At 62.4% G+C, this 11,704-nt stretch overlaps 1 protein-coding gene across 1 annotated transcript in view; it reads left to right on the forward strand.

The window, feature by feature from the left end:
• The first annotated feature begins 2,652 nt into the window (after positions 1-2,652).
• The window catches only part of Castor2 (cytosolic arginine sensor for mTORC1 subunit 2), a 24,423-nt gene continuing 15,371 nt past the window's right edge, over positions 2,653-11,704 (forward strand). Inside the window, exons 1-3 of the mRNA XM_048790084.1 lie at positions 2,653-2,765; positions 7,205-7,393; positions 10,511-10,675. Coding sequence (XP_048646041.1) covers positions 2,653-2,765; positions 7,205-7,393; positions 10,511-10,675 — 467 coding nt within the window. The remainder of the gene's footprint in view (positions 2,766-7,204; positions 7,394-10,510; positions 10,676-11,704) is intronic.

An 11,704-nucleotide genomic window follows, 5' to 3' on the forward strand; every position in this document is an offset into this window, starting at 1 on the left:
TAGGAGCCCCGTGCCCCTCCCACCCTACAGGGGGACAGAGACCATAGCCAGCCAGAAGAGCTAGCCGTCATAGCCCCCTGGTCACCACCTGGAGGAGCACTGTTCTCAAGAGGTGGGACCCTGACTCCTGGCTGGGACAAAGGTCCCCAAGTCCCTCCAGGCCTGCTACACACATCCACATCAGCCTTGTCCCCTCTCCCACAGAGGGTGGGGACAGGTCAGGGAGAGCCCAGGGTTCAAGCCCAGGGTTCAGGCCCCGGCATGGCCTGGCCTACCGGGCTGGTCCATCACCTGGGCTGGGCTAGGCCGGGCCTGTGGTCAGTGACTGGGCAGGCTGGCTGCCTGGGGCGGAGCTCTGTCTTTCTGTCTGACCTTTCCCTGGTGCAGGCCTGTCTGGATGCCCACCCTGTGCTGGGCGCTGGTGTCCGTGGGGCCTGGACCCTGCTGCCTGAGAGGAGGGCAGCTCCCCAGGCCTCAGGATGTGGCAGGAGGTGTAGAGGCTTCTGGGAGGAGGTCTAGGTGGTGCGGGGTCAGTGTCCAGGGCCAAGGAGGTAGAGCCAGGCTTGAAGCCAGATAGGAGGGCAGTGTCAGTTCAGAGGAGGGACAGGTGCAGCACCAGGGAAGCCCCTGTGGCCACCAGGGGCTGGACATAGGTGCGAGAGGAGGAGACTGGTGACCGCGTGGCTCCCAGCTCAGGTCACAGCGGGCTGGGGGGGTACTGTGGCCTCCACTCCACCCGGCCTCCTGTCCGCTCTGACCCAGTGCTGCCAAGGGTACCTTGCCCTGAGGTCCCCCACCTCCCGTGGGGGGTGAGAAGAACACTCTCGCCCGCCCAGCAGGGGCCAGGAGGTTCACTGACCCTTCCGCTGGCCAGTCACATGAGGCACATCCTTCCTGCCAGGCAGCTTGTGGCCTTTCACAGAGAGTTGGGCTCTCGGGCCTCGCTTTCTTCATCTGTAAAAGGGACAGTGACACCGGCTTGGCCGGGCTGGCAGAATCTCATCTGTGGTTCTAGGCTGGTGACTTCATCTGCGTTTCCCTTCCTCTCACCTTTCCTGTCTAGGGAACTTGGGTGGCCCTGGGTGAGGCCTGGGGTGCTGGCCATGGGCAGGGGACACTTCATAAGACGGACTTGCTGTCTGGCCTCCTGGGCCTCCTCCCTGCGGGCAGGGCTCCTCAGCCGCTGGAGCTCCACCAGGCTGCTCGGGCAGCTCCGAGGGGACGACAGGTGTAAGCCAGCTGGGAGGCGCTGGAGGGGACACTGGGTCATGAGACGCCGACTCAGCCAACAGGCAGCCGTGTTGACTTTAGGTGTGAGTCCCCTATTCCAGGCAGCTGAGGCCACCGTGGCCGGGAGTCCTGGGCCGGCCACAGGACGGTGGGTCTCGGCCATGGCTTCACCCCAGGCCAGCGGGTGACCTCCCCCTGGCCAGTAAGCAGAGCCCTGCTGCCAGGAGCCCACTGTGGCCTGTGAGGCAGGGGCAGCTGAGGCCCAGCCCCGGGGACTTGAGGAGGAGGAGGAGGAGGCACCAGGCCAGCGGTGGCAGGAGGCCCGGCACTGAGGCCTGTAACAGGACCTTGGTCACTGGGGGCGAGCGAGCCTCGCCCACCCCGTCGCCAACACCGCGTGCTTGGGCCGGGTGCCACCACACTGGCTCAGGGGCAGGGCCCTCGCCTGGTGTGCACAAGGCCCTGGATTTCGTCCCCGGCACCAGTACCTCAAAATTAAATAAATGCCCAGTACTTGTCCACTGTAGGCTGGACTGAGCCCGAAATAAAAACCAGCATTTTTCTTTCATGGATTAGGATCGAAAGAGGAAGGGACTCTCCAAGGCCCTGGGCTGGGCCCTGGTCCACGTGGGCCCTGGGGCCTGGCGGTGGTGTCTGGTGGTGGGGACTTTGTTCTGTGAGGAGGGACCTGTGGCCATGGCAAGGGATCTGGAGCTGCTGGCGATGGCTTGGGACGGGACCCGGCTTCTCTTGTCACCTGTGCTCTCCTGACACCACAATGGTGGGGGTGGGGACATCTGGGCTTCGACTCAGATGGAGGCTGCCTAGGCTGGAACCATGGGTTGGAAAGTTCTAGAACTGCCAGGCAGCTTGTGGTCCCAACTGCCCACCCTGGCAGCCTCGAGTCACAGGCCGCTGTTCGTATTTGAAATAATCAAGATTTCAGATCCGCTTCCTTGGCCACGCTGGCTCCGCCTCAGCGGCCAGCACTCGTACTGGACAGTGTGAGTGCACACATGACCTTCCAGAAGGTTCACTTGAGCTGTCCGGGCTCAGGGCTGGGTGGGGCAGGGGCCCATGGGTGCACCTGGGCTCCTCTGGGCAGAGCCGTCAGGCGCGGGGTGGCGAGGTGGCCTGTGCCCACAGGAGTTGCCAGCAGGCCGCCGTGTGAAGCCCTGGCCCTCGGGCTGGCTGTCCACCCCCGCCCAGCGCCCCACCTCCAGGTGCCTTCCCATCCCCGCCTCCTCTCATTGCCACACCTGTGTCCCCAGCCAGCCCAGAGCTGGACACTGTCCTACTACAGGAGTGGCCCGGAGCGCAGGACAGGCCCCGGCTTGCTGGGAGTGGCAGGGACACTCGCCCTCTTCCCAGGCTCCTGAGAAGCTGCTTCCAGGAAGGGCCTGGGGGGCGGCTTGCCCGGGCATGGACACTGCTGGGCGGCTGGGCGCTGCTGCCCAGGCTCCGGGCTTGCCTGCTGGAGGGTTCCGGAAGGAGCCCCGCAGGTCCCGGCTGGCGGCTGGCCTTGACAACCTGCGGTACAGACAGACGGATGCGGGCCATTGAAGTCTTCCGGCCAGCCCCTTCCTGACCCCCACCAGCAGGCAACACAGGACCCTGGGGTTCTGCAGGCCGTGGCTTAGGTCCCCTGGTGCCGCTGACACTGTCCCCTAAGCAGTCACACATCTACTTTGCCCTCAGGAAGTTGCTCCTAAAACCAACGGAGCCCCTCTGGGGTCCAGGGAAGGAAAGCGGGGCACAGGAGGCCGCGTGTCCCCGGGTCCACCCAGTGGGTTCAAAACCTCATCAGCATTTGAACAGGAGGGCGGCCACAGAACTGGCCTCCATCTTTCGTGAAACATCATGGGACGGTCCTGCGGTCCAGGCCCACACGGTGGCTGTCCTGGCTGGGACGGGGGCTCCCCAGGCACCGCAGTCCCTTCCCCTCCCAGTGTCCCCCAGCTGAGGCTGGTACTGGCCAACTTCTCGGGTGTAGGAAAACATGTCCCTGCTACAGTGTCCCAAGAGGGCAGGGAGGGAAGGGACTGGAGGCCCGGGTTCCCTGGTGGAGGGGAAGAGTCTTCCCGGTGTTTGGGGGACAGAGTGGGTCGTGGGCCTGGAGTGTCCCTTATCCTGTCTGTCCCTGCAGTGAGCACTACGCCCTGCTCTGACCATCCCCAAGTTCTTCCTGGACTGGGGTCCTTCCAGGAAGGACACATTCGCGTCCCAACTCCAGCAGACCCTGGGACTACGAGAAGTGATGGTGACAGCTCCTCGTGGTGCTCCTGAGGTCCTTTCAGGAGGGGCCGCTCTGTCGTGACCAGACGTAGGCCTCCGTTGCTGGTCCTGCGAGGCCGTGGGTGGAGCCCGTGGTGGGGATCTTGGGTGTTGGGTTAGCCCTGTTTTTCGGGCGTGTCCGTGAGGGCGTTCCCATCAGCAGACGGTGCAGGAATGTCCATCTCAACATGGCCAGCCCCCATCCAGTCAGCCGAGGCCTGGAGGGAGCAGAGAACAGGTGCAGCCACAGCCCCTCTGTCCTGGAGTGGGGCTCTCCACCCTTGGTGACGGAGCTCCAGGCTGCCTGGCCCTTGGACTTTAGGACTCACGCCAGTGACCCAAGGTCCTCAGCCTTCAGCCTGGACTGAAGTTCCACCCCCAGCTTCCCTGGGTCCTCATCCTGCAGAAGCTTGCCATGGGGACCCTCGGGGCCACCGACCCGTGAGCCAGTTCCCCTCACAAACCCTCTCAGCTCAGTCAGCAGCTCTGTTGATCATCCATCCTGTGGGCTCTGGCCCTGGAGAGCCCTGACCAGTGCCCAGCCTGAGAGAAGATGGGCCCAGACAGGAGCGGAGAGGGCTGCCCAGAGACGGAACAGCGTGTCCTCCGCGGCCAGGGGCAACTCCTCCACGCAGCCAGGGCAAGCTGTTTACAAAGTACAGGTCAGGCCGGGCGCCGAGGCACACGCCTGAAATCCCAGCGCTCGGAGGCTGAGGCAGGAGGATGACAGGCAAGGTAGCCAGGCCTTTTCTCAAACTAAGACAATAAAAAGGGCAGGGTGTGGCTCTGTGGCTCAGTGCCCCTGGCTCAGTCCCTGGTACCAGGGAATAAATGTAATGAGACGTCTTTACATATGTAAACGAGCACATATCGACCCACCCCCAGGGCTGGGTGGAGCTCAGGGTGAGGCCCTGGGTTCAGTCCCCGGGTTCGGTCCCCAGCAGCACCAGCCACACACACGCAGGTCTCATCCCGTGCTCCAGCTGTGCTCAGGTGCACAATGACGCGCTTGCCACTGTGATCCGTGGCAGTTGTTAATCCTGCTCTGACTCTATTTGTTGGAGTGACAGTGTCCCCGGTGGTCCCCTTGACGGGACAGTAATCGCTTGTCCCTGGATGTTTGTGAATGGTTTTGTCCCACGGAGACTCTCCACTCTACGTCACAGGACACAGCGTAGCCCACGCTCCGTGTCCACGGGGCCCAACGCCCTGTCACCATAGCAGAGGAGTCCTCGTCCTTGGCTCAGGGACCCTCTTCTACCAGGTGCCGCTCTGGGGGCCTCTTGGTTCGGGCCTGGGCTTCTAGCCCCTCCTCTGAGCCCTTCCCTGGACACTGTCCCAGGGTGGCCGGCCGTCCCCCCCCAGCCCTCTGTCTTCACGCCTCAGATGGGGAGTATACACACCGAGGGAGTTTCTTGGGCTCAGGGCTGGAGGCTGGGAGGCTGGGAGGCCCCAGGGCTGGAGGCTGGGAAGCCTGAGGGCTGGAGGCTGGGAAGGCCCGAGGGCAGTCACGGGCGCTGCCTGAGAATGTGGCCAGCTCTGGTCTGCCGCAGGGGAAGCTGGACCGCTCACCCCTTTTGTCAGGAACAGCCCCCTGAGGTAAAGGCATTAATCCGTGCATGGGACAGAGCCCTAGTGACTTGTCACCTCGTGACCTGTCACCTCATGAAGGTCCCCCGCTTCAGCGTCTCTCTTGGAGGGGACACTGGAACCACAGCTCTCTCCCCAGCTTGTTGGCCCAGCCCAGCCCGAGGGCTGCTTCCCGGCTCCCCTGGAATCCAGCGTCCGCACAGGGGGACGGGGCTCTGGTGGCCTGCGAAGCCCCGGGCGGCACACAGTTCTGCGGTGAGCGTGGGCCACTCCGGTGGAATTACGGGAATTGGGGGCAAAGGAAACAGCCAGGGCGTTTAAGGTCATCGCAGTGGTTTTCCTCATGATGGTCCCAAACTGCAGGCCACCAAAGGAAGGACAAACAGGTGCACCTGTGGTGACGGTGTGGAGGGGCGTGTCCAGCAGCGAGGACAGTGGCAAGTGGCACGGAATGAGAGGAGCGCCTTAGAAACGGCGCACTGAGCAGGAGAGGCCAGAAACAGGGCAGCTCACCTGTGTGACGCCGTGGAGGTCAACAAATACGTGAAAAAATGCTCATCACCACTAGCGATCAGAGAAAAGCCAATCCGAACCACTCTATCATCTCACTCCAGTCAGAATGGCAGCTATCATGAAGACAAACAACAATAAGTGTTGGCGAGGATGTGGGGGAAAAGGTACACCATACACTGCTGGTGGGACTGAAAATTGGTGCAGCCAATATGGAAGGCAGTATGGAGATTCCTTGGAAACCTGGGAATGGAACCACTATTTGACCCAGCTATCCCTCTCCTCGGTCTATACCCAAAGGATTGTGGAGCCAACCTAGGTGGGTGAATGGATACATTACACACACACACACACACACACACACAGAGGAATATTACTCAGCCTTAAAGAAGAATGAAGTGCTAGCAATTGCTGGTAAATGGTTGGAGCTGGAGAACATCATGCTAAACAAAGTAACTAAAAAACCAAAGGCCAAATGTTTTCTCTGATATGAGGAAGCTAATTCACAATGGGGGAAGGCACTGGGGAAGAATAGAGCTGCTCTGGATCAGGCCGAGGGGAGTGAAGGGCTTCCACACTCTGTGCTGGTGATGGCACAACCGGCGGGATTCTGTATCATGTGCGACCAGAAGAAGGGGAGGCCCTGTTCCACCTGTGTGGTAGCCAAGTGCCTTCTGCCATCACGTACAACCAATCAGAGCAAAGTTTAAGAATTTTAGAAAAGAGAATCTGTGGAGACAGCAGGGCAGCGGTCCCCTCCGGTCAACAGGAGAGGGGTTAGAGGCCGGCCCCCTGCAATGGTGGCTGCGCCCCACATCTTCCCAGGCCGGGGGTGATGTTGGCATGTTTCTGCACCAGGACTCCAGGTCGTCCTCCCAGACCCTGTCCTCTTTATTCTAATAAGTTATGGCCCAGTTTTTAAAGATGAATTTTGGATTTAAAAAAATCATAGACCTTCCTAGTGTCCTTGGGGAGTTGGTCCCAGGACCCGCAGAATACCAGATCCTGGGGTGCTGAAGTCCCTGTAAGAGGTGTGGAGTCCACTGGAACCCGGGTTGGTTCTGGTCCCCTACAGTGCAGTGTCACACCAGGACTTGCAGGATGCGTCACGTAGGGAAGACGACTCCGTGTCAGTGCAGGGGACCACGGGTACCCAGGACCCAGGCTTGGGTGCCAGCACCTTAGAAATGTTTCTCACCTGCACAAAGAGCACAACCTGGGGTCAGTGCCAGGCATGGCGTGGTGATGGTGCAGTCCTTCCTTCTCCAGCTCAGGTCACCTCCAGGCCCCTCTCCCCTCAGCCTTGGCTTCTGGGGACCCTCAAGGCCCCCCCTGGAGCCCGAGCCACATGGCCACCTGCAGGGGACTGCTCGACGTGTCTGGCTGAGGCCCAGAGGAGCCCCGAGAGAAGGAGGAAGACCTGGGGACCGTGACCCTGGGGACTTCATCTTCATTCCCAGGGGGCAGGCAGGTGACGTGGTGGGTGGTCCAGGGCTCAGCACAGGGAGCCAGCACACAGACAAGACCTGCCAGAGAACGAGGCCCGTCTCCCCGCCCCCACCCTGACCTGTGTGTGATTCCACCTGAGTCCTTTCCCCAGGTTTAATGTGGCTCCCAGCCACACCTTGGTGACTCGCACCCTCACCCGGGTCTGCCTTGACCACCAACAAGACCTCACCAGGCTTGCTGAGCTGGAGGTGGTGGAACCCACAGGCCCCGGGGGCCCAGGAAGGGACCTGCCTGACTCTGCCAAATCCTCCACACCACAGCCCCGACATGTCCATGGGGGGTGAGTTCCAGGCCCCCCCAGTGGATGCTTGAAACCATGGAGAGAACCAGTTTAAATAGACACAGTTTTCTTACATATGATAAAGTTTTATTTATAAGTTAGCAACAGACAACAATAACCACTGATAAAAGTAAACAAATATAGTAATATACTGTGATAAAATTGCCGGCATCGCTCCTGTAGTTTTTCAAAACCATTAGTAAGTAACATAGGGGTTACTTGAACCGTAACAAGGACAACAGTGTATCTGATAACACAGACTGCCACTAAGACTAGCCAGGTGACTAACGGGCAGGTAGTATATACAGCATGGATACACTGGACAGGACGATTCACATCCAGGGTAGGGCACAGGGGGACAGCGTGAGATAGCGTCATGCTACTCAGAATGTCGTGCAACCTAAGATTTACAAGCTTTTCGATTCTGCCCTCCTCACGTGGCGGACTCAGTCGGATGTTGCCGCACCCCACTGGACACTTGGAGCTGTGAGTGGGGGTTGCAGTGGTGAAGCAGCCTTGGTCCCCACCCATGTAAGCACCCAGTATCGGGGCAGGGGCAGTAAACTCAGCGGAATGGGCTCTGGCTCTGCGCATCCCTCTCACTGAACAGGCGCTGGCCGTCAGGAGGGGAGGTATGGGTGGCACTGAGAGGGCTTCCCATGGAACAGAGGGTGGCCCACGGCAGGGTCCACCTGAAACATGAAGTTTGAGGAGCACAGGGTGGAATGTCCCAGGCGGGGAGCAGAGTGAGGGGCTATCCCAGAAGTGGCCCTGCCGGGCTCCCCGCCACCCTCCCAGCTGGGACACCCACGTTCAGGTGAGCATCGGGGGCCCCGAAGGACAGAATGAAGATGAGCCAGGTGTCCCCTTACAGGAGGCCTCGTTGGTAGAGCCTCTAGAATCAGCTGCCCCGGGAAGGAAGGGTCGCCTCACAGAGGGGGCGCTGGCCTCCTGGGGTCTGGAGTGCAGCCTCACCGGCCTCCAGGGTCTGGAAGATGGCACAGCTGGCCTCCCAGCCCTGCCCTCAGCACCCTCTCCCTGTGCCCTGCTGATTTTTATCTGGTCCACAAACCCCAAGTCTCAGCCGTGGGCCTCGCCTGACCAGCTCCCCTCCAGCTGCCCTCTGCTCCGCCTCCTGGCGAAGGGGTGTTGCTGGCCAGGGCTTGGGCTGGAAGGGGCTCATGGCCCGGGTGCCCAGGGGAGGCCGCCAAGGGCCTGCCCTGCAGAGTCGGGAACTCGGAGTAAACAGATCGGGTTTCTGGTGCCGCCCAGTGGCCAGCGCGCCTGCAGATGGCACTGTGCTTCTTGGAGGTGACTCAGCTTCCAGGCCTGCACAGGGCAGCCCCAGGCCTTGGCTCTGCCCTGGCCATGGGCCCTGGTCCAACCCCGGGGAGGCAACAGGATCCCAGGGTGGTAGCAGGCATGTGGCTCCACCTCATCCTCGGGGGACAGGGACAGGCCACCCCTGGGGCCTGCTGCAGCTGGCCCTGTCTGGTCACTCAGTCTCCCTGGGCCTCGGTGTCCTCGTCTAGGGAATGGGGAGCAGCAGTTCCCATCTCGGAGCAGGGCTGTGAGGAAGGTGAGGCTCGGGGAGGCTGGACCTGGAGGGAGAGTGGAGGCCATGGGGCCAGGCAGGCCTGGGTGCCCTCGAGAGCGGCCACCGCTGGAAGAGTCCCTGCAGGAAGCAGAGCGATGGCAGCAAGGACCAGCCGCCGGCCAGGGTCCTGCCCCCAGGTCTGGCTGGTGGAGCGGCCAGGGCAGTGCTGGGCCGGCAGAGGGCCACGGAGGGGGAGGGGGTGCGGGGGGGAGGAAACTTGAGGCTGTGAGAGAAGCTGAGGTGACAGTGGCCTCAGAGAGGCGAGGGCAGGACAGGAAGGAAGGCCCTGTGAGGACCCGGCTTCCTGAGGCCAGGCCGGGGCGGAGACGTGGCCCATGCATGTCTGGGGACGGCCCTTACCGGCTCCTTAGGGAGCTCGGGGCCCTGGGCCAGCCAGCCGGGGACAGGAGAGGCCCGGGGGGAGGGTGGCCAGAGTCGGGTCCAGGACGTTGCCAGGCTGGAGGTCATTTCTTCAGGGGCATCTGAGGATGGGGTTAGTCCTGGGGCTGCCAAGGACACCCTGTTCCATAGACAAAGGTGTTGGGGTGGCTGGGGCCCTGGATTGCCAGGCAACAGGACACCACCTCCAGGCGATGCCCTCACTGGGCCCTGAGGCCTTGCAGTGACACGCTCAGGGGACTTTGGGGACTTGGGCACAGGAGGCTTTAGACCAGGTGTCCAGCTTACGTGTTCTGGTTACAGGACTTGGGCAGTGGATGGGCTCCCGGTGTTGGGAGGAGACCAGAGGTGGCTGCCACGGCCACCTGGTGGTCCTGTTGACAGGACCAGCTCCCCTGAGGGAGCGACATGCCCCTCTTGGAGAATGGGCACAGGCTGGGCTGGCACCAGGACTGAGGCCCTCCACCAGAGCCAGGTCAGGGCTGGACACTGGTCCAGGGGACCAAGTTAGGGGCTGGAGGTCCATCTGTGGAGCCACAGTGAACGCCCACGTCGCTGCTCAGCCCCAGCTGGACAGAGTGACCCAGAACCCGCGGGCCTGGGTGGGGGCTGTGGCCTTGTCCGCCCGGGGTCCTCCTGACTCTGTCCCTCTGGCCTGCCCTCTGGTGGCCGGTGCCTTGTCTCTTCTGCAGCCGGCAGCAGCCCTGGTTCTGTGGCCCAGCCCTCCCCGCCCTCTGCCAGACCCCACGGCCACCGCCTGCCCCTCCAGGCTCCCCAGGGGACCAGGCAGGCCGTGGTTCCAGCTGGGGTCCTCGCATGGCCTCTTGGTCCTTCACCTAAGGGCAGGTGTTAGGGGTACGATCAGTGGCTGCGGGGTCAGAGAGGAGGGAGGGTCCACTCGGCAGCCTGCCCATCACCGGCCGGTGTCCAGGGCCCTGTGGTCACCTCCCGCCCAGGGTGACTGTGTTCTCGATCCCTCAGGGACAGTGATTAGAGGGACCCTCGGGCGTTTTTCAGCTGCCTTAACCTCTGCAGGCTCTGTGTGCACAGAACCCTGGGGATGGTCCCCTGTCCTCGCGGGATGCTGCTGAGACGGCCTCCCGGTCACTTGGGGAGTGACGTCCCTCTGCCGTCGTTCACCTCTCCTGCCGTGGGCCTCTAGCCTGTAGCCGGGTGGTCGTCACTGAGAACAGGCCGTTGGGACATTCTCCTCCTGCCTCCCGTTACGTCAGCGAGAGGGTGGACGCCCCTGGGCAGAGGCTCGCGGAGCCCCCATCGGAGGCAAGGTCGGGGTTGGCCGCCGAAGCTGCTGTCAGTGTGCCCATCTGTGGCAGGAACGGGGTGGGGGGGACCCAGAAGTCCCCAGAGCAAGACTTGAACCTGCTATACACCTAGTGCTGCGGGTGTCGTGCGAGTGAGGAGGCCACCGTGGGCCACTGTGCACCCAGGGGTGTCCTCGGGTGTCCAGAGATGGCATGAAGCGAGATAGGTGCAGAAACTCAGCACAGGTGCCAAGCCACTCTGTGGAGGGCTCTTGAGTGTCAGAAGACTTGGGTGTCCGCAAGGGTCCCATGACCAGTCCCCCAGGGGATGGCCATTCTACGCCTTCATTCTGTAACGGACCCTGTGCCAGGTGCTGTGTGGTGTCGGGGCACTGGGGACCTGGCTGAGAGAGGAAAGGCCGTCTCCCAGGAGCAGGTGGCCGTGGCAAAGGCAGCCCTGGAACTGTGACCTCAGCACAGTGACGGAGCTCCTCGCGGGGAGGTGACCACTGGCATGCGCAGGCACTCATGGGGAGGGGAATGGCGCGTGGCCTGGGAGCCCCCAAGTCAGCGAGCACCTGGCACCAGAGACGCCACCAGAGACCGGGGGCCCCCGGGGGTGGGAGTGGGGCAGCTGGGTCCCCGGGCGTTTCCAGATCTTCCTGTCCCTTCTGCCATCCCCGGTCCTGCCCTTGCAGGTGGCCACGTGCCTTCATGTGGAGTTTGATCCCCCAATGGCCCCTGTGACACAGCAGGGTCTATCTTCTGTCTTACAGAAAAGGCAGTGCCCATCGGGTCCACCCTTTGGCTGGCAAAAGCCGAGCAGGGCTTGGCCACGGCTCGAGCTGCGCCCCCCCGCGGCCAGGTGCTGAGATGAGGCGTCAGGGATGCAGGAGGCGGTGGGGAGGGGCTGCGCCCGCCTAGAGCAGAGCCCGCCTGCCACCCGCCAGACTCTGCCTGGCACAGGAGGCCCTGTGGTCATGGCTGGTCAGGGCCTCTCTGCAACCTGGCGGCCTGAGTGGCCAGCAGGGCAGTGTGTCCCTGGAGCAAGCT

The sequence above is a fragment of the Marmota marmota genome, unplaced genomic scaffold (genome assembly GCF_001458135.2).
Source record: "Marmota marmota marmota unplaced genomic scaffold, marMar, whole genome shotgun sequence".
Lineage (NCBI taxonomy): Eukaryota > Metazoa > Chordata > Mammalia > Rodentia > Sciuridae > Marmota > Marmota marmota.